Source organism: Hippopotamus amphibius, chromosome 1 (assembly GCF_030028045.1).
Source record: "Hippopotamus amphibius kiboko isolate mHipAmp2 chromosome 1, mHipAmp2.hap2, whole genome shotgun sequence".
Classification (NCBI taxonomy): domain Eukaryota; kingdom Metazoa; phylum Chordata; class Mammalia; order Artiodactyla; family Hippopotamidae; genus Hippopotamus; species Hippopotamus amphibius.
In genome coordinates, this window is record NC_080186.1 from 45055259 (window position 1) to 45082004 (window position 26746).

At 42.4% G+C, this 26746-nt stretch overlaps 1 protein-coding gene across 2 annotated transcripts in view; it reads right to left on the reverse strand.

The window, feature by feature from the left end:
• Positions 1-18783, reverse strand: part of YIPF1 (Yip1 domain family member 1) — a 34599-nt gene extending 15816 nt beyond the window's left edge. The window contains exons 1-7 of one of the 2 annotated variants that reach the window (XM_057711332.1): positions 18644-18732; positions 18295-18365; positions 17841-17917; positions 13529-13692; positions 8957-9037; positions 8606-8693; positions 2109-2225 (exon numbers count right to left, since the gene is read on the reverse strand). In XM_057711332.1, coding sequence (XP_057567315.1) covers positions 2109-2225; positions 8606-8693; positions 8957-9037; positions 13529-13692; positions 17841-17868 — 478 coding nt within the window. In that variant the 5' untranslated portion in view covers positions 17869-17917; positions 18295-18365; positions 18644-18732. Of the gene's footprint in view, positions 1-2108; positions 2226-8605; positions 8694-8956; positions 9038-13528; positions 13693-17840; positions 17918-18294; positions 18366-18643 lie in introns of both variants that reach the window. The other variant, XM_057711322.1, reaches the window with a different exon arrangement.
• Positions 18784-26746: the final 7963 nt, after the last annotated feature.

A 26746-nucleotide genomic window follows, 5' to 3' on the forward strand; every position in this document is an offset into this window, starting at 1 on the left:
GTAACTAAAGGAACGGAAAGGGAATTGCTACTATGACTACAGCTGTCCACTGGGTGTCAGGCATTATACTGAATGCTTTACTGAGAGGTAACACTGTATAACAGTCAGGGCTACAGGCAGTATATGCAACTCTAATCCTAGCTCTGTCTGTCACTTATAGCTGAGTAAACCTGGGTGGTGAGTTACTTAAGCTTTCTGCCTTGGTCTCCTCATCTGTAAAATGGGAATAACAGTACACTACCTTATAAGATTATTAGGAGAATTAAATGAGTAAAAACAGATATATTTAGAACACTGATTGATAAATAATGCCCAATCAAGAATAAGCTTTTTATATTGTTAACTGATATATAAATACATTATTTCATATAATCTATATCTTTATTTTAGAGATGAGGGAACGGGATAAGAGAGCTAAATGGTTTGGTTAGGGTCAAATAATAAGTGGTGAAAGCAGGATCTGACTTTGCATGTGTGACTTATACTCTTTACATAAAATGGAAAAATATTTATTGATCAAGTCAATGGCTATCTTACTGGCACATGTATCCCACAACTCCCTGATACTAGGATGCCCAGCCGAACAGGATAAGAACAGACAAGGACCCCCGACCCCTGCTCTTCTCCACTGCCCCCTCACCCCACCCACCCCCTGCAGCTTCCACACCTTTAGGCAGGGTGAGTCACTCCTCTTCTCTGTCAATATAACTCTACAGACCTCTGATATAGAAATTAGCACATACCATTTAGTACAGCAATACCCATTTATCTATTTTTCTTTACTTAACCATTGAGCTACTTGAAGGCAGACTGATAGCTCATGGATAACATTTATTGAGTTAAACTTAAACCAAGGTCACTTGACAAATGGAGTTGGGACTGAATCCAGGTCTGACTCTATATTGGAGGAGAGAAGAAAGGAAAATGGGTACAGAGGGTAGAGGGGAGGAAGCCTACCTGGACACACACATACACACACAGGTAAATACATATCTCTATTGACACACAGATATGTGCACACACATATATAGCAATAGTTAATTTTACTGAACTCTTTTTGTACAAGGCACTGTTCCAACCTCTTTACATACATCACTTCTTTATTCTTACAACAGCCCTATAATATATAGGTATTCATATTCCCATTTCACTGATAAGGAATCCGAGGCCAAGAGAGATGAAGTAAATTGTCCAACAAGGTAGAAGCTAGTGAGTGGTGGAGCTGCAGCGGGAAGCCGATGGCCTGGTTCCCGGACCCATGCTCTTATACAGGATCTCAACAGGAGAGCAGGCTGGCGGGGACGGAGGGAGGCAAGGAGAGAACGGAGAAAGTGGCACAGGCCAATCTCCTGCAGAGCCAAACGCCCCGATCTTGGAGTGGCTGTCATCTGCAAGTCCCTAAAAGCTGTTTGTTTTTTTTTTCCCCAGCTATCGAATACTGCCACAAGAAAGGAAGTTTTAAAATCAGAATGTCATCCACAAGCCCATCACTAGGACGCATTCACTTCTGTGTTTTCCCTTCTAGGCCCTGACCATTTGAAGACTTCTCTTTAACAAAGTTGCTAACAGCCCTGGCATAAGTCTGGATTACAAGTTGTCCATATTGCTCTAAATGCTTCCTAATTAATGGCTACAGATCCGGCTAGCTCAGTCATTGTGCCTTAAATAACAATGCCCCTATTGTTTCCAACATTTGGATAATACAAATAACGCTGCAGTGGAAACAGTCGTGCACACTGCTTTTTATTTATTTTGTACTTTTTTTGGGATAAATTCCGATTGCTATGGGGCCTTGCCTTACAGTTTTCCAAAAGAGTATGCAGATTCACGCTACTGTGAATATACCTAATGCCACTGAATTGTACACTTAAAATGGTTAAAGCGGTACATTTTAGGTTATATACATTTTACCACAATAGCAAATAAAAAGACTACGTGGACTTATACACATGGATGATTAATTTTGAGACAGTAGGTATGTTAGAACCCTTAAATACAGAAAACAGGGGCTGCAGGACCTACAGACAGGGGTCCAATAGTTCAGTGGGTAAAAAGAACTCACAGTTACCAACTGACAGCATTCCAAATGAGTCAAGCTATTCACCAACCTTTTCGGAATTCGGGCACATAATGGTATGTCTTCTCTCCCAGATGGATTAAGAAGTTGGAAAGATTCCCACTAATTGCTATGGCAAAGACCAATGTGGCACATATCCAAAAGGGGCCTGCAAAGGAAACCAGAAAATTCAGGCAAGAAAATGATGAACCAGCTTTTAGATTTTCATAGAATAATTTCTTATCTTCCTTCCCCTATTCATGTAAGCGAGTGAAAATGAATTTTAGATGGAATCAGTGCTCATTTAGTGGGAATTTTTTTAACTCGATAATTAGCTGCCTTAAAGGCAGGGAGGATTGAAACGTACGGACCAAAACACCTTCCACCATTGGGTGAATAAAGACACTGATTTGTTTATAGCTTCTTTTATTGGAGGATCATTCAAAAAATTCATGGACATTTTTGTTAAACTTTCGCCATTAGAATACAGGAAGCAAAGGTTACTTCCTTTATATGTGTCAAATGCTAATGCCAGAGAAAAATTTTTTAAACCATATAGGTCCTTTGCTGTCTAAATGGAAGAGTAGGGCAAGCAGAACACTTCAGGAAAGAGTTCATTTAACCTAACAAATCACCATGGGGGTGTGTGTGTGTGTTTGTGTCTTTCTTTTTTTCTTTCTTTTTTTAATGAAAAAGTAATACATGTACATAGTTCATGTTCAAAAGGCACAAAAGGGAACAGAGAGAAAAGTAAACTTCCTTTCCTCTCGGTTCCCTAGTTATGCATTTTCCCTCCACAGAGCTCACCACTGTAGCCAGTTTCTGGTGAATCCTGCCAGAGATTTCTATACACGTATAAGCAAATGCATATTTGTGAGTGTGTGTGTTAGACAAATGCTAACATACATATGTTTTTCCACCTTATTATGTCCTGGGGATTCTACTCTAGCTGTTCATAAAAACAGGCTTATTCTTTTTTAGTGATTACAAAATATTCTGCTAAGTGGATGAGTTTTGTAAGACCCTTTCATCATTTCGCTTGATCTCCTGAATACCATCCTTATTCCTCCCCATCTAGAAAACGGACTCTTAGAACAAATACAATTTTTAAATTTAGAGATTTTAATAAGTTCTATGGGTTTCATTTTTCAATTTCACTAATATTCTGCAATATCTTTGGGGATAATTGCAGGCACCGTGACAGATCACGAGCAAATTAATACAGTTATTGGGAGATGACTAACAGATATGAATGAGCACTTTTCAAAGTCAGCGTGGTCCCTAAAGGTAGGAAGGGAGCACAAGCACTTGACCGGGAGGCTCTGGAGAGTCACCAAGCTCAGTTTCCCAAAGACCGCCACTTACTCACTGGCTGCAGGCACAAGCTCTGCTAGGCGAGGACTAGATCCTGTTCACTGTGCTATTCTCAGTGCCTAACACATACAATATCGAACAGCAATTTAAAAAAAAACCCTCACAACCAACAGCAGTAATTTAAAAATCCCCCAAAGCTTTGCTGAACAACTGAACAAAACTGACCATGTATTGTTAATGGGCCGAGACCATCGAAGCATGCGACCACAAGTGGCCAAAACAGTACAGTACCCGTAACTAGAAAGCAGAGACGATCGGATCCTGTCAGCCGTTATTTACTAAATACCTACTATCCTCTGGGCCCTGGGCTGGTGCTGGGCACACAGTGATGTGTAACAGACACAGTCGCTGCCTCTGGTGCACTCAGGCATACAGAAAGCTTGACCTCCAGAGACACACAACCACCTGCTCCTCCCAGGCCTGCCACCATACGTCATTCTGTGTTCTCTCTTCCTCATTCCTGCCAGCTTCCTACTCTAATCATGGGGTGGGGTGGGAGGGATCGTTAATTTTGTTTGTACTGTGCATTTTTAAAATAAATTTATTTATTTTTATTTATTTATTGGCTGCGTTGGGTCTTTGTTGCTGCACACAGGCTTTCTCTAGTTGCACCGAGCAGGGGCTACTCTTCGTTGCAGTGCACAGGCTTCTCACTGCGGTGGCTTCTCTTGTTGCAGAGCACAGACTCTAGGCGTGGCACACGGGCTCAACAGTTGTGGCTCGCGGGCTCTAGAGGGCAGGCTCAGTAGCTGTGGCGCACGGGCTTAGTTGCTCCACGGCATGTGGGATCTTCCCAGACCAGGGATTGAACTCATGTTCCCTGCAATGGCAGGCGGGTTCTTTACCACTGCGCCACAAGGGACGTCCCAATTGTGCATTTTAATATCATAAAATATTTCTAACATACAGAAAAGCCCAAAGAATGATAAAACAAACACTGGTGTACTCATCATGCCTTTTTTTCAAATCTTTCTAATGCTGTCATACTACTCATATCCTTCTACTACATGCTTTTTTCCCCACTGAGTATTGTTCTGAGATGTATCCATGTTGATGCTTATATATCACATTCATTTTGAAAATCTACAGAACTCTGTATATGAACACACTATAATTTATTGATCCATTCTCCTGCTGATGAATATTTTGGTCATTTCTAAATATTTGCTATTAAAAGCAATGCTGAAGCAATGAATAATAATATTCTTCTATATGTCTTCTTGTATATATGTGAGTTTCTCTAAGAATCTTTATCTAGGAGTAGAACTGCTAAGTTGTAGGGTATGAGCATCTTCAAACTGCTCCACTTTGTGTTACATACCCACCCACACTATACAAAAGTTCCCCTTACTCCATATCCTTGGCAACACTCGGTATCAATGTCTATGAAAAGCTGGCTTAGCGCATGACGCTCCATTGTTCAGACCCTTCAATGGCATCTCTCTCAAGCAAAAGCCGAAGTCTTCACGTGCTTACAAGACCCTATGTGATGTGCCCCTCCACACTGTCCCTCTGACCTCATCCACTAGACACCCGTATTCACTCCGGCCCAGCCACACTGGTCTCTTCATGTTCTTTGAGCACATGAGGCAAGATCCTGCCTCAGGGCTTTCGCACGTGCTCAGCTCTCTTTTTCAAATGCTCTTTCCTGAGACACGTACATGTATTGCTCTCAACTCCTTCAGGTATTTACTCAAAATTCACCTTTAAATTTTTTAAAATTTCACATCCACCCTCCTACATAAACATTTACTGTCTTTCTTCTCTGCTTCTAAGTTCTCACCTTCGCATTTATCACCAGCACACTATGCATTTTAATTATTTTCTTTGTCTATTGTTAAACTTAGATTATAAACTGTCTCAGGGCAGGGATTTTTGTCTGTTTTATTTACTGCTGTACTTCCAGTCCCTAGAACAGTAAGTGCTCTGTTTGTTGAATTAATTGAATGAATGAATGAAGACAAGCCAAGTTGTATGTTTGCTAAAATGATGGACACAAATAATATCCTGTTTTAGTTTTTATTTCCCCGATTACAGGTGTGGCTAAGCATTTTTTTCATATATTTATTGGCCATTTGGGTTTCCTTTTCTGTGACTTGCTCATTTTTCCCCAGAACTTACAACTGGTGTTACTGTTATAATCAGTAGGTATTTTACATGTATTCTTGCTTTGCACCCTTTGAGGCTTATATGCAATGAAATATTATCTTTGGTCTGTGGTTTATTTATTTATTTTATTTTTACCTTGCTTATGGTTTATTTTGTGGTGTAGAAATTTTAAATTTTAGTTTAAATGTAGTCAAATTCATCAGTCTTTCCCTCCAATTCTGCAGATTGGCTCTTCTGTTCCCTTCTTCCTGACCACCTTCCTCCAACCTACCCCAGGAGCCCCAGCCCTCTCTGCTAGAAAACATTTTACTGATGTTGTACCTTCTTTTCAACCGTGTCTATAAGCTCCTGAGGTTAATAATGCTGTCGAGAGAAGGATGCTTTGCGCTCAGATTCTGGCCTTGTCACGAGAGACAGCCTAACACACAGATGAAGAATACGGGTCACAAGCTACGGTGCTGACGTGAATCCTGAGCGCCGCCCCTTACTCGCTGTGTGATCTTAGGCCGGTTGCTTGACTTCTATGTGACTCAGTGTCCTCATCTATACAGTGGGGATAATAATAGCACCCGCCTCATAAAGCTGGGGTTGTCATGAGGATTACAGGAGTTAATACAGGTTCTTCCCTAACAACAGGGCCTGGCACATACCAAGTGCTCTGAGTGTTTGCTATTGTTGTTGTTGCCAACTCTGTGACTACGGGCAAGCTGTCCTCCCCAAGCCTCAGTTCTTCTCTTTTGTAAGATAAGGCTACCGTGGAGTGTGGGAAATAAAACAGTGTAACATAGTAAAACAGTGCTGAACTCCATGCTTGGCACCTGTTAGGTGCCCCACAGACACTGGCTCCCTCTCTTCTTTCTCCTCGGGGGTGGAGATCATGACTTTATCTTTGAATTCTCAGTTTCTAGCACAAAATACTCTGTGGCAAGCCCTCCACCAGGCACTGACAATGTGGATTCCTCACACACAGAGCCTGCCTCTCAAGAGGTTCTCCCGCTAAAAGTAAGAATGAGTAAGAGAGCTGGAAAGAGACAACACCCCGGCAACCTGTAGCTGAGAGGCCTGGGCCAAGGCAATGGTTGTCACACCACACTCACGGGAGCTCCAGGAATTCCATGGATTCCTGGTTCTGTCCCTGAGAGAGGAACCTGAGTGCAAGGGAGACCTTCCTCAACTTCCACCAGAGCAGTTCCACTTTGACTGGTTTTAAATATTGGACATCTGTGCCATTTGATGAAACGGTTCTGTAGCTTAAAAGCACCAGGCTAATAGAATAAATACGGGTTTTATATAACACTAAACTAGGTGCTAGTGTGACTTTTACTTTCTAATTGAGGTATAGTTGATTTCCAGTATTATATCGGTTTCAAGTGTACAACATCGTGAGTCACAATTTTTAAAGGTTAAATTCCATTTATAGTTATTATAAAATATTGGCTATGTTCCCTGTGCTGCATAATATATCCTTACAGCTTGTTTATTTTATACTTAAGTAGTTTGTACCTCTTCATCCCTTACCCCTATCTTGCCCTTCCTTCCTCCCTTCCCTCTCCCAACTGGTAAGTACTAGTTTGTTCTCATTACCTGTGAGTCTTTCTGCTTTTTTTTTTTTTTTTGCTGTGCAGCGTGACTTGTGGGATCTTAGTTCCTTGACCAGAGATTGAACCTGGGCCCCCGGCCATGAGAGCACCCAGTGCTAACCATTGGACCGCCAGGGAATTCCCTGAGTCTGTTTCTTTTTGTTAGATTCACTAGTTTGTTTTAGTTTTTAGATTCTACGTATAAGCAATATCATACAGCATTTGTCTCTGTCTGACATATTTCACTAAGCATAACACCCTCCAAGTTCATCCATGATGTTGCAAATGGGAGTTCTACTTTTTATTATTATTATTTTTTATAAACATATTTATTTTATTTGGGGCTGCGTTGGGTCTTTGTTGCTGTGTACATGCTTTGTCTGGCTGTGGTGAGCGGGGGCTACTCTTCATTGTGGTGTGCGGGCTTCTCACTGCTGTGGCTTCTCTTGTTGCGGAGCTCAGGCTCTAGAGTGCAGGCTCAGTAGCTGTGGCACACAAGCTTAGTTGCTCCGTGGCACGTGGGATCATCCCAGACCAGGGATCAAACCCGTGTCCCCTGCATTGGCAGGTGGATTCTTAACCACTGTGCCACCAGGGAAGTCCAAGTTCTACCTTTTCAGTTTGACAACTCCCAGCTTTAGTTTTCTCACATGGAAAACAGTGATAATAGCATTTAATATATAGCCTTGTTGCAAGAATTAAAGAGTGTATGCAGTGACTGGCATGCAATAGATTCTCATGAATTCCTTTTCCTCTTATAATCAACATGTATAATTGCTCTAATACTTAATGTTTAGGATTGAGCATATATATTACTGAACCCCAACTGAGCACCAGCTACCTCATTTGGAAAATGGGGATAACACTATCTATCCCAAAGGTTGTTGTAAGTGTGCCCGTGTACACCAAGTGTTTCGTACAGCACCCGCACACAGAAGCACTCAGAGCCGCTGGCTCTCTTCTACCCTCAGAGGCCACCGTTGTTTGAGCCCTTTCCTTCGGGAGCACTGGATGGACCTCTGACCCCTTCTCAGATAGCAGGGAAGTGGGAGTGGCATTTATCCCCTGGCCCATCCTCTTACAGACTTTCAAGGGGAAGCGAGCCTGTCTGAGGGCAGAGCTGGAACTCAGCACATCAATGAATAAGTGTGAGATAACCTCCTCGACCCTCACCTCAACCACCAAACCCTCTAAAATTACCATCAACCATCTCCTCTTACACAAAGTGACTTCATTTGTCTCGAATTTGTAATGACATCTGAAGACTTTCAAAGGACATACCATTACTTGTTATCAGGGCATTAATAGAACATATAATTGCATTTTCTCCACAATTCTTTGCAATGGCTGCTACCGAAGCTCAGAAGAGTCACATAAAACACTGCAGGCCCACCAACAGTGCGCTTCTCCAACTTTCCAGGCAACCTGCACACTCACCTGAGCTTGGCTGGTACATGGAAAAGAATCAAAACAGCACTACACGTACCATAGAGATCTGGATTGCTGCGGATATATAACCTCACAAAATTTTTTCCTGGTATTGGCAAAAGAGACCCCTTTATCCTGTCAAAGACCTGCAAAACAGCACAGCAGTAAGTCTACTGAAGATTTTTTTCTTAAAGTTTAATAAGTTTACTGCAAAATTGAAACTCAGTTATTAGGGCTTTTATTGAGTATTTTTTTAATTATTTCATTTAGTATTTTTAAATACTAATGACCCTTTACTTTCAAAGACCATATTCAGTATATAAAACCTTTCACATTACTTGCTTGTTTAACTATAGAAGAAATAAGTCTGCATTATATGTCAAAAGAGAGGTAAAACTGGTTTACAAACCTGGTAAGTGTCTACATCAAAGAATGTTTGATAGTATTCAAATGTCCAGAAGGGGGAGCTTTTCTTCTGTCCAGCAAGTAACTGTCAAAGGTAAAATAAAACATAATCAACACAGAAGTAATTTCCTCATTCTAGCTACCCAGAGAGAGAGAAAGAGAGACGGTCTGATGGAAAATCAAGATGTACGAAAGGCCAAACCCTTCTGCATTCATCAATCAATTTTACTATAGCCATGCCCAATTCTCAGCCTGATGAAAGGTTTCAAATCCTGGTCCCTCCACTAGGGGATGGCTTCATCAAATCCTTAGACCCATCTCAGTCTTTCTTATCTTCATAGTATAGGCAATAGGGCTTCCCCGGTGGTCCAATAGGGTAAGGATCCATGCTCCCAATGCCTGGGGCCCGGGTTTGATTCCTGGTCAGAGAACTAGATCCTGCATGCATGCTGCAGCTAAGAAGTCCACATGCCACAACTAAGAAGTCTGCATGCTGCAACTAAAGATCCTGCATGCTATGATGAAGATCCTGTGTGCTGCAACTAAGACCTGGTGCAGCCAAAATAAAGAAATAAATAATAAAATAAATATTTTTCAAAAATAAATAAAAAGTATAGGTAACAAGATCTACCTTATAGGATAACAGGAACGATTCACTTAATTATTATATAAAACAACATATATATGCATATACACATACAAACATACCTACAGAAGGCAGTCAGTGTAAATATCTTTTCCTCTTCCAACACCTCAACATCCTCAGTACTATCACCACCTGAATTCTCAAAACTCTGATATATTGACTCACTCTAAAGAATTAAAAACTTAAAATATACTACTCTAACAAAAACCCAAAATTCCAATTTAGAAGAGGCGCACTAGGAGGGCCACTGCCATACCAAGAGCACAGCTCTCTACAGCAGAATGCATACCCCATGCCAGGAACTGTGACGGCCACCCTCAGATATCTGAAGAGGATTCAAACAGCAAAAAGTACAGATGCACTCTGAGGAGCTTTGCAGGACGAGGGAAGGTACTACAGGAAGATATTTTTTGTTCATTATAAAAGAAAAATTTTCCACTATTAAAGTTTTCCAAAAGTGGCAGTGGCTGCTTTACATGGTAATGAGCAGTCTGCTTCTGCAGGTATTCAAGTGCTGTCTTTCTGACATACCACAGACAGCATTAATACCTTGAGAAGGAAGCCGAAATACAGTTAAGTCCCCTACATACAAAGGAATTCCATGCCGAGAATGTGTTGGTAAGTCCAATCTGTAAGTCCAACAAAATTAGCCTAGGTACCCAACTAACATAATCGGCTATGTAGTACTGTAATAGGTTTATAATACCTTTCACACAAATAATACATAAAAAACACACAAAAAATGAAGGAAACATTTTTAATCTTACAGCACAATACTTTGAAAAGCACAGTAGTGCAGTACAACAGCCAGCATACTGGGATTGGCATCCAGTGAACAGACAAGAAGAGTTACTGACTGGAGGAGGGAGGGGGGTGGGAGAGGGTAGAGCTGAAGGATCGTCAGGAACAGGAGACGGAGGGCAAGCTGCAATTTCACTCACGCCTGGGCTGGTTCCTTCCTGGATTCAATTCTATCTACCCTCTTGAAAAAAATGATCTGAGGATGTCTGGGTAGTACTGTACCAGCTACATCACTGCTGCTTTTACGCTTGCTTCTGGACATCCTGGGCTTGAAATAAAGATACTGTACTACTGTACTCTATACAGTACTGTACAGTAAAGTACACAAAAGCACAACCACTTGTAGAGGATGCACGCGTGTGACAATGTACGCCAGACATGAGAACTAACTTACATGACTGGACATGTGGACACACGTTTGCATCTTTGGAAGTTCACAACTTGAAGGCTTGTATGTAGGGGACTTACTATAGAGGAAACTGAAGGTTCTTTCCAGCTCTAATATTGCAAGATACTGAACACCAGAGATGCATGTTCCATAAGCTAGGTCAGGAAATTCTGTCACTATCACAGAATATTGGTATCTTCCTGGTTCCCAGACGAAATTAAGATAATGAATAGAATGTTTTCAGTTTTAAGATTTTTCCCCATACATTTCCTCTTAAACTTTTGATGTCTGCTGCTGTTCCGTGTGTGTGATGGTTAATTTGATGTGTCAACTTGGCTGGGCCACGATGCACAACTATGTGGTCAAACGTTGTTCTGGATGTTTCTGTAAGGCTGTTTTTGGATGACCCTTTACATTTAAATTGGTGGACTTTTTGAGTAAAGCAGATTGCCCTCTGTAATGTGGGTGGGCCACAGGCAATCAGGTGAAGGCCTGAACAGAACCAAAGGCTGACCTGACCTGAGCAAGAGGGACTTCTCCAGCAGATATCTTCAGATTTCATCTACAACATCAGCTCTTCCTGGTTCTCCAGCAGAATGTCTTTGGACTCAAATTCTCTTTCCTGAGTCTACAGCTTGCCAGCATCCTCCATCAGATTTTGGACTCACCAAGTATCCACAATCATCTGATGTAATTTTTAAAAAAATAAATCTCTTTCTCTACATATGCACATCCTATTGATCTATTTCTCTGGAGAATTGTGACTAATTAATACACTCAGTTATACTAAAAATCATTCCTGGGGACTTCCCTGGTGGTCCAGTGGGTAAGACTCTGTGCTCCCAATGCAGGAGGCCCAGGTTTGATCCCTAGTTGGGCAACTGATCCCGCATGCATGCTGCAACTAAGAAGTCTGCATGCCCAACTAAGAAGCCTACGTGCCACAACTAAAGATCCCACATGCCGCAACAAAGATCCCGTGGGCTGCAACTAAGACCTGGCACAGTCAAAATAAATAAATAAATATTTTTAAAAAATAAAAAATAAAAATCATTCCTGTATCCTGAGGGTGTCAACAACTTTGACAAGCACTTAACATACACTATCCTGGTACAGAGGGACTCAGACTGCCTCGGTTTAAAGTTCCATCTGCACCTGCCAATTGTGTGTCCTGGGGCAAGTCACTTAAAGTGCCTCAGGTTTCTCATTTATGAAATGAAGCTAAGAATAGTTCCTTGCATACAGGGTTGTTTTAAGGATTAAATGAGATGATCCAAGTAAGGAACTTTAAATGGTATCTGGAAGCTACTAAACACCAAATAAATATTAGCTATTGTGAGGGTAATGATAACAGCCAACATACTATTCCCTTATATTTCAGCTGAGGAAATCCAGGCTTAGGGAAATTGAAGTGCCTTACCCAAGACCGCAGAGCTCTTACTACCAGCCAGACCAGGATTCAAACTCAGGCTCCTAAGTCTGAGCTCTTGTCACAATATCTACTATATAATGCTATTTAATTTGGCATGAACTTTGGTACTTATTTTGATATTTCATGGAGTTCCACAAAGAGCACTTGGCACTCCACTATTTCATAAGCCTGTGAACGCACTGCTATAAATTGTGTGCTCAAGTGAATCACGCTCATGATCCATTTATAAAATATTACTAGAAATACTGTTTTTCTGGAACACACCAACAGTGTACATGGGAGTAAATCTTTGTAATCAAAAACAGCTCTGATATTCAAAATTCAACCAGATGCAGAAACCTAGAACTCTCCATAGAATCCTCCCTCTCTTCCTCACCCCTTTTCCACCGAGTCCTAGTGAGCCCACCCCCTAAACATCTGTATCCAGTTCTACTTCAGGCCACTTCACCAGTCTCCTACCTGGTTTTCTGGCCTATAGTCTGTCTCCCACCAATTCATACTCCACAGGGCCACTGTATCTTTTTTTTTTTTTTTAAGCTCTTTATTGGGATATAATTGCTTTACACTGTTGTGCCAGTTTCTGATGTACAACAAAGTGAATCAGCTGTATTTATACATATATCCCCATATCCCCTCCCTCCCGTGGCTCCCTCCCAGCCTCCCATCCCACCCCTCTAAGGCATCACCCATCATCGAGTTGAGCTCCCTGTGTTATGCAGCAGCTTCTCACTAGCCATCTATTTTCATTTAGGGCCACTATATCTTAAATGTCTTTAAACATATCTGGTCATGCTCTTTAAAATCTTTCAATGGTTCTCAATTGTTTTCAGAAAACAATTCATACTTACTGGGTTGAGTCCTTGCCTATCTGTGAGCCTCATCTCCTGTCTTCACCTATATTTTGCTCCCAATGTATATGAAGATGGAAGATGTGCTTTCTGTATCATGTTCTTTCATGTCTCTGTGACTTCACCAAAACTGCTCCCTTTGCCCAGATCACCATTCCCCACCTTCTTCCCGGGTTCCCTATTATTTCAACAAGATTCAGTTTAAGTGTGACTTCCTCCAGGAAGCCTTCTGCAACCCCCTTCTTTCTGCTCCCACAACCCCAGCATGCATCCCACGGATAACAATGGTCTGTTTGCTTGTCTGTTTCTCCCCCAAGGCAGATTCACCTTGATTTACATGATTTACCTTTGTGTTGCCACTGTTTGGCACTCTACCTGGCACACAGGAGACAGTGAATAAATGCACGAACAAAGTTTTTAAAAGGTAAAAGAAAAGAACAATTTCAAAGACAAGTTCAAACCTCAGTTTTGTCAGAGTCATCATTTCCTAGTAACTCATCATCCTCTTCTCTCCCTGAGCCTCTTGGGGGTCCTGGCTGATGTTTTGGGGTTTCACCAGGATCCTCGATGTTTATTGTGGTGGCATCTGGGTTGGCTGCTAGGGAAGTGGCTGTATCACCAAATTCTGAAGCCAATTAGAGCACAAGGGTGTCAGTGACCTTACCCACACTGGAAATGCTATACTTTTAATTTAAAGACAAGCTGTTACAACCTCAGCTTTGCTATAGACCCTATCTGAGACAAATGGCAAAAGGCTCTGAAAAAAATCTCATCTAGAAATCAGGCAGACAAAGAAAAATGATTATAAAAACAACAGAATTTGAAGTCAGACTTAAATTTTAGTCCTGGCTCAGTTACTCACTAAGTATTCAAGCCTGAGTAAGTAACTTAACCTCTGTAAGCTTCAGCATTCTCATCCATACAATGGGGAGAGTAATATTTATTTTAAGGAATTTTGAGAAAGTTAAGAATATTACTTAAGTAAAGTCCTTAACAGAGTGCCTGGCCTACAGCAAGGAACCAATCTAACCCTCTATTCTTTGATTCAAGTTCAAAAGAACTTAATGGAGGTTATTTTTCCCAGTAAGTCCTGTGTAATCACTATAGAAAACATAAGGACAAAAATGAAAGAAAAAGCCGACAGAATAAAAATCAATCTTAGTCCCACTCACATAAAAGCAAACAGTATTAAATTTTGGTATATTTCCTTTTCTCTATATAGTAGATTCATGCCAGTGATGATAATTCACTCAGCAAGTGTGTACTGCACACCTACAAGGTGCCAAGCACTGATTTAGGACGTGAAAGTACTAGGTAAACAATTCTGTAGCCTGCTCTGTCTACCGGGGATTATATAAAAATGACTTTTTCATATTATATCAGTCTTTACCATGATGAGTTACGTGACTACATAATAGTCCATCAGCCGGCGGTGGGGATAGTAGGAGAGAGACACCACAAGTTAACACAATTATTGGATGTCTGGGGTGCTTCCCACTTTTCATTAGTACAAATAAAACTGTAAGGAGTATCTGTGTAGAGAAAGCTTTTGGGGTTATTGCCTTCGTATGAACACTATCAGTGCAATCACTAGGTCAAAGGGTGCAAACCATTTTTAAGGCTCTTGAGCCATGTTGCTGAACTGCTCTTCAAAAGAACCTCACCTATTCATGTCCACCAGCAATGACTGTGGCTTCCTGTCTCTGGGTATCCTAACAAACCTTACCTATCCGCTCTTAGATAAAATTCAGGGCAGCTGTGGAATTTGGCAGGACTAAGGAAAGGTACCAGCAGGGCACCACTGTAACACTACAAGCATGGCAGCAGGATGTGGCTCTTGGATAACTGAGCCCAATCTTATTGCCTTTCAGCTACGCAAATAGTTTTATGGAGAGAATTAAAGTGACTGAAATTAATGAGGTGGCTGATATGTAACAATTACTCAAGCTTCCGTCTCCAATGTTTTGGCAGCGTGAGGCTCTGGAATGAGATGGTCCTTTGTTCAAGATAAGACTCTAGCACTCCATGACCTTGGGCAAATTACTCCATATCTCTGTTTCTTCAACTATAAAAAGAAGATAATACTTATCTCGCAGAAAGATTTTGAGGATGATATAAGATAATAATAAATACTGTTATAGCTATCATTTATTGACTGGTCAGGGCACTGACATTTAAACAAGATGGTTTTAACTTTGCCATCTTTAAAAAACAGTAGTTTACCGGGGGAAGGACATGCCAGAAGGAGGAACAGAGATTGCCACTTTAGAGGTACCAAGTCCAAAGAGGTTCAAGAGAGGATGATAACTCATCTAGCTGATGGGATTAGGAAAGGCTACTTGGAGAAGCTGCCCTGTGACAAGGATGGCCAGAAGTGGTGGGGATGACACCTCAGGCAAAGGGTATGGGACGAACAAGACCCAGAAGACAGAAAATGTGTTGTGTCCCATGTGTGAAGAACAGCATGTGGCAAAGTGTGATTTGAATGTTGGATGTGTGTACCTTGCACATGGTGATATTCACATATTCTGCTCCATATTAGTCATTCTTGTCCATTTCAGCAACTTGAGGCCAAGATCAGTGTGCTTCTTATTTCTGCCACCAACATCATTTGCTTCTATATCCTGTGCTACGTTTTGCCTCTGTTCCTTTCCTGACACAACGTCTCCCACCTGCAGGGCCCTGACCTCTGCTTTTTCATTAACGCTACCATTCTTCCTTGAAGACACTTTCAATGACCTCCACAGCATCCTATGTTCTTTTCTAACGAGCAGTCTTCAACGTGGTTTAAGAAGTCCTGTGTGACTTGGCTCCTGCTTCCTCTCAAACTTCACCTTGTGACAGGCCTCCCCCACCATCTGTGCTCTGGTATATTGGCCTTCTTTTAATTCCTTGGGAAAGAAAATGAAACAAACTTTCTCCCTGCTCAAGTACTCTGTACATGCTGTTCTTTACACCTGAACTTTCTTGCACTGCACTCCCAGGCAGGATGACCAAGCAAGGCCTCTGGAATGAAGTAAGATTTGAGCAGAGCAAGGGAACAAGCCATGTGGCTACCTGGAGTAAGAATGTCCCAAACAGGGACTTCCTGGTGGTGCTGTGGTTGAGAGTCCGCCTGCTGGTGCAGGGGGACACGGGTTCAATCCCTGGTCCAGGAATATCCCACATGTCACGGAGCAATTGTGCCCGTGCGCCACAACTACTGAGCTTGCACTCTAGAGCCCATGAGCCACAACTACTGAGTCTGTGTACTGCAACTACTAAAGCCCACACGCCTAGAGCCCGTGCTCTGCAACAAGAGAAGCCACCACAGTGAGAAGCCTAGGCACCACAACAAAGAGTAACCCCTGCTCGCCACAACTAGAGAAAGCCCTCACGCAACAATGAAGACCCAACACAACCAAAAAAAAAAAAGTCCCAAACAGAAGGACGGCACAAAAGCTCCAAGCTGTCAGTGTACCTGGCGTCTCGGAGGGACAGTGATGAGTCCCATGTGGGTAGGCAGAGAGAAAGGGCTAGGGTAGCAGGAAATGAAATCAGAGGCAGTGGAGGCCTGGATCTTGTAGGGCCTCCTAAGCACAGAAAGGGCTCTGCCTCCCACTCCTGGTGAGATGGGAGCCACTGGAAGGTTTTGAAGGAATGACATGATCTGACTTAGTTTTAAAGGACTACTCTGGCTGCAAAATACAGACTGTGGTGGGGGTAAGGGAGGATGCAGGAAGACCTGAAGGCACGTAAGGGCTATAATCCAGACATAAGGTGATGGTGGCCTTGAGCCCAGTGGAAAAGTGGTAGTGGTGGTGAGAAGTGGTCAGATGCTGGATGTATTTTAAAGATGGACCTGACAGTATTGGCTGATGAAGTAGATTTCTCTTTAATCATCATATCTCTTCCTTAGATAGTAGTAAGATAGCATAGGTTGTGATGCTTGGGTTCAAACCTTGCTTTACTACTTACTATAACCTTTAGGCAAATGACTTAATTTTTCTGTGTTTCAGTTTCCTCATTGGTAAAATAGGAAGAATAAAATAACCATTTCATAAAGTTGACATAAGGAGTAAATGAGTAAATATTGGTAAAGCACTTAGAACAGTGCCTGCCATTTAGGAAATATTATGCAAGTGTTTCCAAGGCAAATGAGCATTCGTCAATTCCCAGCTTAGGTCAGGCTCTGGGTTGTGAGTTATAAACTTTTCCTCCAGCACTTTCAGTTTGCAGACATATATTTAAATGATCATTTAACAAATGAATGTCTCCCTCACCAGACTGAAAGCTTCATAAGGGAAGAAACTGACTGTTCAGTCTTCTACCCTGGTAACTAGAACAATGGCCTGGTTCATGGTCACACTCATAAGAGAGTCATTGATTAAATGAAGGAATGACCTGCTCACATTTCATCACAATTATCTTTTTACACTTTCATCTACTCTAGCAGTGTAAAAAATTTCTCCTTTATCTTTTGATCTCCTGTATCTAGCAGAATTCTAAGCACAAAATAGGTGCTCAATAAATACATGTTGAACTAAAGTAGGAACTCTATAAACATTTTCTGTAATCACTGCACTACGTTTATGATATTACCAATCTGAAGGGCTATTTGGCAAAAAAGAACAGCTGATGTGAACAAATGGAATAACCTGAGCGTGGCAAACATTCTTTTACCAAGATGTCTGAAATAATCTTCTTTAATATATGTGCCAGTATACCAATGGAAATTCATTCCTGTGACTGCAGAAATACTGATCATAAAAGGTGGGCACCCAACAGATGTACCTTCAAACTGCAAGTCTACAGCTGCCATTCAGCCAATGGGTCTTCTCCCAATTATTAGGAAGATAATTCGCAGAGGTCTAAAAAGGAAAAATAAATAAACTTCATAGAATATCATAAAAACAAATCTGCAAACGAATCTTATTTCAGCGTTAGAAATGGTATTGCTTTCCCTTGCATCCTTTTTTAGTGGGATCTGATAGGTTTATATAAAGATAACCATTTAGCATCGGATATTATTAAAGCTGTTATAAAGACACTAATGGGGGGCGGGGGCGGGAGTCCATTGGTTCCATGCAATCTCACGTACTGTGTGGCTGTCTACGGACCAGGTGCAGCCTGGAGATGGAAGAATGAGGAAGGGGAGGCCGGGGTTTAAGAGAGGTGGGCTATGAGCACAGTGGAGAGCAAACGCAGTCAGCCTAGCCAGCGGTTAAGGGCACAGGCTCAGACAGACCTGGGTTTGATTCCAAATCTGCTGCTTCTGGCTGTGTGACGGTGGGCTCCTTGGGGCCTCAGTTTCCTCATCTGTAAAAACGGGTTCGTAAGTGTACCTCCTCACACGATGCTGGGTGCTATTAACTGAGGCAAGCGAGTGCACAAGTGCACAGCAAAGCACTTAGCAGGCGCTGGCGTGATGGGACCCCGCAGCCTGGCGCACCTGAGCCCGGGATGGTCTGGGAAAGAGCTGCCCAAGAAGCACGTACAGGGTTTGAGGAGGAGGAGCTGGGCCGCAGCGACCCGGTGGGCAGGAGATCCCCGGCTCCCTCAGTCCCGGGCCGGCCCCACAGACCCCGCCGCCTCACCTCGGGGGGCTCGGCGTCCAGCCGGTCCCGGGGACGCCTCGGGCCTCGGATCCTCCGTGCAGGTTCTGCTCCCGCCGAGTTGCCGGAAACCGGAGATCCGGGGGGCAGACCTCCTCCGCCTCCTCCGGGCAGAGCCCCGCCTCCTTAAAAAGACAGCCGCTTCCCCAGCCCGCGGCGGGCAGCGGCGTCCGGAGCTCGCTCCCTCCGCGGCCCCTCGGAGGGCGAGGCTCGGGCTCGGAAAGAGGCAGGGGAAGGGGCGGCGCGGTGGCCACGCGCGCAGGGTCCGCCTGGGCTCGCCTCGCTCCGGGGGCGGGGGGCGCAGGGAATTCTCTAGAGGGTGGGGCTTACTCTATGTTTGTTTATACCTCTTTTCTTATTGAACTATAAAGTAGCCTAACGAAAGACAATTGCGAAAAGGAAAAAATGTCATCAATGCTCCCATTCTTTTTTGGCCATAGAAAAAAATTTTTTTATAGTAATATGGTAATATTTTATTTTATTGTATTTTTTAAAGCTCTTTATTGGAATATAATTGCTTTACACGCTTGTACCAGCTTATGAGGTACACCAAAGTGAATCAGCTGTATTTATACACATATCCCCATATCCCCTCCCTCCCCTCCCCAGCCCTCTAAGGCATCACCCATCATGGAGTTGATCTCCCTTTGTTATACAGCAAATTCCCACTGGCTATCTATTTTACAGTTGGTAGTATATATATGTCTGTGCTACTCTCTCACTTCGTCCCAGCTTCCCCTTCGCACCCCCCGCCCCCCCCCCCCCCGTTGTCTTTTTTTTTTTTTTTTAGATTCCGTATATATGAGTTAGCATACAATATTTGTTTTTCTCTTTCTGGCTTACTTCACTCTGTATGACAGACTCTAGATCTATCCACCTCATTACATATAGCTCCATCTCATCCCTTTTTATAGCTGAGTAATATTCCATTGTATATATATGCCACATCGTCTTTATCCATTCGTTTGTTGATGGGCATTTAGGTTGCTTCCATGTCCTGGCTATTGTAAATAGTGCTGCAATAAACATTACGGTACATGTTTCTTTTTGGATTATGGTTTTCTCTGGGTATATGACCAGTAGTGGGATTATTGGATCATATGGTAGTTCTATTTGTAGTTTTTTAAGGAACCTCCAAACTGTTTTCCATAGTGGTTGTAGCAACTTACATTCCCACCAACAGTGCAGGAGAGTTCCCGTCTGGCCATAAGAATTTAACCAGTGAGGGAGAACGAGTCAATGAGTTTTTGAGTTTTTGAATGAGTGATCCAGGGCAGGACAATGTCTGTTCATAGGGACACCCCCGTGAGTATGGTAGTTTGTTCCTCCACTCCTGCGATGGTCCGCCTTATGCCCTCGGGGCAGTGCTGGGTGGGCGGGCACTGGCCTCACTCACCCCCAAGCCCTCCCACGGCATCTGACCACCACCTTGACTACAGCAGGCGCCGCTTTGCCCCACGGACAGCCTTTGCTTGGTTAACACCTACACATCCCTCCAGATGTCGGTACCCTTTCCTCCGTCTGGAGAAAGCCTGCCTGCGCCTCCCAGGACCTCTGTTATGCCCGTCGCCCCCTGTGCTTGCCTAAGCCACTGCAGCTGTTATTGTTTGCCCATCTTTGCCGACCTGTGAGTGCTTTGCGGGGGAAGGATCAGGAAGGATTCTGGTCTCCAGGTCCTCAGGGCAGCCCAGAAGCAGGGATACGATAGTTGCTCACCGGAGGCTAATTGGAGAGTGATCCAGTTCTGGCTGTCTGAGCGGCGTATGCCACATTCACTGGCTACACAAGGTGGAACCTGTGACTTTGGCCTCACCACCCTGGGCCCTGATGGTCAGTCGGAACGACATATTACTTCTGACTAATAAAATAATTACACACAGAGGAAGAGTGTATTTATTGAACGGACATTGTGATCAGGCTTTTTAGACGCAAATCTCTAGTTCTTAGAAAATCAGCAAGCTTGAGGTGATTATCCTCATTTTATATAGAGAAAGCTGAGGTTAGTGTATGTATGTACAGGGTACTTGGGTTGGATGTGTACCAGGAATAAACTGCAACGCACAAATTCAGATGTGCAAGTGTATCAAACACTTATGCCCCGTGTCAGATCCTCTTGGCTTCATCTGTCTGTTATTTCACCACCACTGATGTTATTCCAGCTTCAGCAGGTATAATTACCTAAGTGAGCTTCACCTCAAGTCTATATCTCAGGCTTCTCGCTTTTGGTATCAGGGCTTGTGACCTTGGGGTTGTGGGACTGCTGGAACAGTTCAACACCGGGACAGGTGCAAGCCAGAAGTGCAGAAGTGGGGAGGGGTCAAGGCCTCATGGGACACATCTTTGACCAATGGAGTCAATCACTGATGAATACATGCTTCTCTCTTTTTCCCCTCAGATGGTCTCTCCTCAGATATTTCATACACCTTTCAAACTGTCTTTCAGGATCAAACAACCAAATGCCTTTGGAAGTGGCCAATTGAATAGCGCCCCCTTGTGATGGCTCCCCTTCCTCCCCTGTTTTACAACTCCTGTCCTTCACTCCTGATTCTTAGACTTACACTTGCCAATAAAGTACTCACATGGGATGAGGAACCCACACTAAGGCACGCTGGTACCAAGAGTGGCCCCAGAAAGCAGCCCTCAAGGTGGAATTTTGGAACCGGACTTCTCACCAGTCAGATGGCAACAACCCCATTGCTAGTGATAAGTGTGTGTACGTCATCGTATCTTTCTTCTCTTGGAAACAGAAGTGAAAGTTTTATTGATATGTTAATTATAATGATATGTGAGTTTGGGTTCAAAAGGAGACAAGGATCAAAGATAACTACACCCATTTAACTCAAACAGCAATTCTCAACTGGGAACTATTTTGCTCCCAGGGGATATTTGGCAATGTTTGAACTTTTCAAAAATAATTTTCTTGGAGTATAGTTGATTTACAATGTTGTGTTAGTTTCAGACTTACAGCAAAGTGATTCAGTCACGTATGTGTATGTATATTCACCTTTTTCAGATTGTTTTCCCATGTATGTTGTTCCAGAATATTGAGTAGAGTTCCCTGTACTATACAGTAGGTCCTTGTTGGTTGCCTGTTTTATATATAGTGATGTGTGTATGTTAATCCCAAGTTCCTAATTTATCCCTACCTCCATCCCACACGTTTCCTCTTTGGTAACCATAAGTTTGTCTTCGAAATCTCTGAATCTGTTTCTATTTTGTAAGTAAGTTCACTTATACCATTTTTTTAGAGTCCACATATAAGTGATATATTTATCTTTCTCCGCCTGACTTATGAAGACATTTTTGATTGTCACGACTTGTGGGGTGCTACTGGCCAGGGTGCTTCTAAAAGTACTACAGTGCACAGGATAGCCCTTCTCAACAAATAATTATCTAGTCCAAAGTGTCGATGGTGTCAAGGTTGAAAAACTTGGAGCTTAAAATGTTCACATTTCCTTAACTCATCTGTCCAAACACGGTAAGGAAGGTGAGCCCAGCTGATGATACTAATTAGACCTCTACTGCTCTGCGGGAGGAATGAACCAGTGATAGACAGAACCCACCCCGCCCTCACCTAGATAGCATGGGGGAAAATGAGGGAGGAAGGGGAGCAGAGAAGCAAGCCTTGCTTTGATGGACAGGGATGGGGGTGGAGGGGACCGTCTGAAAAGTATGAGCCTTGTTAGATGCTGTGTGTGATCCTGACAGAGTCCCCTGGCTTTCCACAGAGGAAAGCTGGCAACTACACAGTTGAGCCATGCTCCAGACAGTGTCTCCATCCCCCCCTGAGTGACACCTGTCCCAAGGAGAAGGCTGATGGCCTTGGCAGCATCATTTCAGGCAGCTGCAATGTTAGAGAATTGCCACTGATTATTTTGGCAAATGCCCTGTTTTTTTGTAGCGTGAGCTCTGAGTCAGGTCAAATAAAACCAAGACCTGAGAATGGAGCTTTCCAAAGGAGATGTCAGACAAGTCACATAATGACAGTTCTCTGGGAATGGGACTTTTTGTAGAGCTCCAAACCTACTCTTGCCCATCCAGTGGTTACTAAATTGCTAATTTTCACAACAACCATGGTTGTGAAGCTGTTGTTTTTCAAGGCTACCTTGGAGCTGGGAGAGGGGAATGGGACTAGAGCAAGTTAAAACACCACAAAGTTCTGTTCTTACCAAGATTCAGCTGTTTTTATTGAATAGACACTTCTCTGATTATCACAAACCTTTCTTTGATTAATTTACAGTATATTGAAAGAAGTTGATTTTGACAATTTTTGCCAGTGTTCTCATGCTTTTATGAAGGAGTGGATTTTCAGAGATTCTTACTCTTTCACTCCAGAAGTGCTTCTAATTCGTTTGCATTAAACGTATTCTTTTTTTTTAAACATGCACTAGAGGCTTTTTTTTTTTTTCCTGGCTGCCTCAGGTCTTAGTTGTGGCACATGGGATCTTTGTTGCAGCATGTGAGATCTTTCCTTGTGGCCCATGGGCTTCTCTCTAGTTGTGGCATGTGGGTTTTCTCTTCTCTAGTTGTGGTGTGCAGGCCCCAGGGTGTATGGGCTCTGTAGTTGTGGCACACAGGCGCCAGAGTGTGTGGACTCTGTAGTCTGCAGCACATGGCTCTCTAGTTGAGGCACATGGGCTCTCTAGTTGAGGCACATGGGCCTAGTTGCCCCACAGCATCTGGGATCTTAGTTCCTTGACCAGGGATCGAACCCACATCCCCTGCATTGCAGGACAGATTCTTTACCACTGGACCACCAGAGAAGTCCTGCATGCATTTATTTATTAATTTAATAAATTTATTTATTTATTTATTTTTGGCTGTGTTGCATCTTTGTTGCTGCACATGCAGGTTTTCTCTAGTTGTGGTGAGTGGGGGCTACTCTTCATTGTGGTGTGTGGACTTCTCATTGCAGTGGCTTCTCTTGTTGCAGGGCCCGGGCTCTAGGCAAGCAGGCTTCAGAGTTGTGGCACACAGGCTTAGTTGCTCCGAGACATGTGGGATCTTCCTGGGCCAGGGATCAAACCCATGTCCCCTGCACTGGCAGGCAGATTCTTAACCACTGCGCCACTAGGGAACTTGCTTGTATTTATTTTACATATGTAGATACTTAAGACATCTTTTTTCACATTAATTACTTCCATGACTTCTTTGTATCTTCCTTACCTTCTTTCCATAGCTAATTTTTTTCTTGCTAGTTCAAAGTTATACATCCATTTTATTTTATTTTGTTTGTTGCTTTTAATGATTTTATTTATTTTTTCCTGTCTGCTTTTTAAGAGTACTATATACATTGTTATATGTATATAGTACTCTATTGAGCAAGTGGCTATTTAACATATCCCTGCAGTCTTTTTTTTTAATAAATAACCCTTGTTACTGTTAGTCTTTTCTTTTTTTTTTTGTCCTTAAACCGTTTATTGAATTATCATTATCCTACTTCTTGAAATGCTAACTTCATCACATAGTAAGCTTCCATATATACAAGGAATTGTTTCTAGACCTTCTGTATTTATTCCCTCAATTGGTTGTTTTTGTTGGTTCTCTTTTCTCCAATAACAAACTTTACAGAATCTTTTGGTATATCACTTTTTCCATATTCCCTGTCGTGGTTTTTTTCTGTTTTGTTTTGTTTTTTTAGGCTCTTTATTGGAATATAATTGCTTTACACTCTTGTACCAGTTTTTGAGGTACATCAAAGATACTGTTAGTCTTTTCATTTTTTTTAAATTTATTTTTTGGCTGACTGTGGGCTTTCTCTAGTTGCGGAGAACAGGGGCTACTCTTTGTTGTGGTGCATGAGCTTCTCATTGCGTGTGGCTTCTCTTGTTGAGAAGCACAGGCTTCAGACACATGGGCTTCAGTAGCTGTGGTGCACGGGCTTAGTTGCTCTCAGGCATGTGGGATCTTCCCCGGCCAGGGATCGAATCTGTGTCCCCTGCATTGGCAGGCGGATTCTTAACCAGTGCGCCACCAGGGAAGTCCATTCCTCCAGTCCTTAATTCAACAACTGTGTATTTGTTTCCTAAAACTTCTATGTGACTCTTTTAAAAGTCATTTTGGATAACCTATTAATACTTTTTTTTTAATCCAGGAAGGCAAATGATTTAATAGTTTGCTGATGGAAGCTGATCTTTGCTGTCAGTGTACCCTGGCACCTACAAGTGCTTTAGACCTTTAATACATAGTTATAGTTATTTAAATAATCTTTATTGATAATTCAATGTCTGAAATTCTAAATGGTGTTTCTGCTGATTCTTCTTTTCTTTTTTAGCTCTTTATTGGAATATAATTGCTTTACACTGTTGTGCCAGTTTTTGCTGTACAACAAAGTGAATCAGCTGTATTTATACACATATCCCCATATCCCCTCCCTCCCATGACTCCCTCCCACCTTCCCTATCCCAGCCCTCTAAGTCATCACCCATCATCGAGTTGATCTCCCTGTGTTATGCAGGAGCTTCCCACTAGCTATCTATTTTACATTTGGTGGTGTATATATCTGCTGATTCTCATGGAAGGTGGTTTGTTTCTTTGTGTGTTGATAATCATTGTGAACTCATATTAGCTTCATCCTAATCTATGGAAACCCTCAGCATCTAAATATTTTGTCTTTTGCAAAGAGTCCTATTTGGCTCTTTTAAAAATGTACATGGTCATTTTTGACACCAAGATACAGGGGATACCTCTTCAGAAAGGAGTTGCTGCTGCATCTTCCAGAAGCCAGGAGTCACTGCTGGTAGGGGACCACTTTCATATCCTTCCAGGAGTCTCATCTCAATACAGGAGTCTCAGAAGCAGCTCCCCTATTCTACAGCTGGTCCAGCGCTTAGGTTCACAATTACAGAGCTGATATTAGCACTTCCCCCTCAGGGCTGCTCTAACTTTTGTTAGACTATTTGCCCAGGTCTGCTTTGCCCAGTTCCCTATTTTGGTTTTACCCAATGATGTTATTTATGTGTATGTATATACATATGTGTGAATGCTTGGGGATTTTCCCTTAACTCTTACAAAAGCAGTATATTAAGATACTTATCTCACGGAAAAGTTAATAGTTTAGTGAGCAAAGTGTGACATATTGCCAGAAATGAAATTCTCAACTAACCTTTCTATTATTCAAAATTCCAAGCATGCACAAAAAAGTAAAGAACAATATAATGAAATCCCACGTACCATCACCTATATTTACTTATTGAAATTTTGCCATTAACTTCTCTTTTCCTGCTTTTTATGGTTTTGCAAGGTCACTTTTTTTTATGAAGTATAACTTTATTTTTTAAAGCTCTTTATTGGAATATAATTGCTTTACACTGTTGTGCCAGTTTTTGCTGTACAACAAAGCAAATCAGCTATATTTATATATATATCCCCATATCCCCTCCCTCCCGCAACTCCCTTTCACCCTCCCTATCCCAACCCTGTAAGTCATCACCCATCATCAAGGTGATCTCCCTGTGTTATGCAGCAACTTCCCACGAGCTATCTATTTTACATTCGGTCATATATCTATATGTCAATGCTTCTCTCTCACTTTGTCCCAGCTTCCCCTGTGCCCCCTCCCCCACCACCCCGTGTCCTCAAGTCTGTTCTCTACATCTGCATCTTTATTCTTGCCCTGTCACTGGGTTCATCAGTACCATTTTTTTAGATTCCATATATATGCGTTAGCATATGGTATTTGTTTTTCTCTTTCTAGCTTACTTCACTCTGTATGACAGTCTCTAGATCCATCCACCTCACTACAAATAACTCAGTTTCACTCCTTGTTATGGCTGAGTAATATTCCATTGTATATATGTGCCACATCTTCTTTATCCATTCATTTGTTGATGGACATTTAGGTTGCTTCCATGTCCTGGCTATTGTAAATAGTGCTGCAATGAACATTATGGTACATGTTTCTTTTTGGATTATGGTGTTCTCTGGGTATATGCCCAGTAGTGGAATTGCTGGGTCATATGTTAGTTCCATTTTTAGTTTTTTAAGGAACATCCAAACTGTTCTCCGTAGTGGCTGTACCAACTTACATTCCCATTGCGAGGTAACTTAAACACATAAACCATGATCTCTTGCCAGTAATAAAAT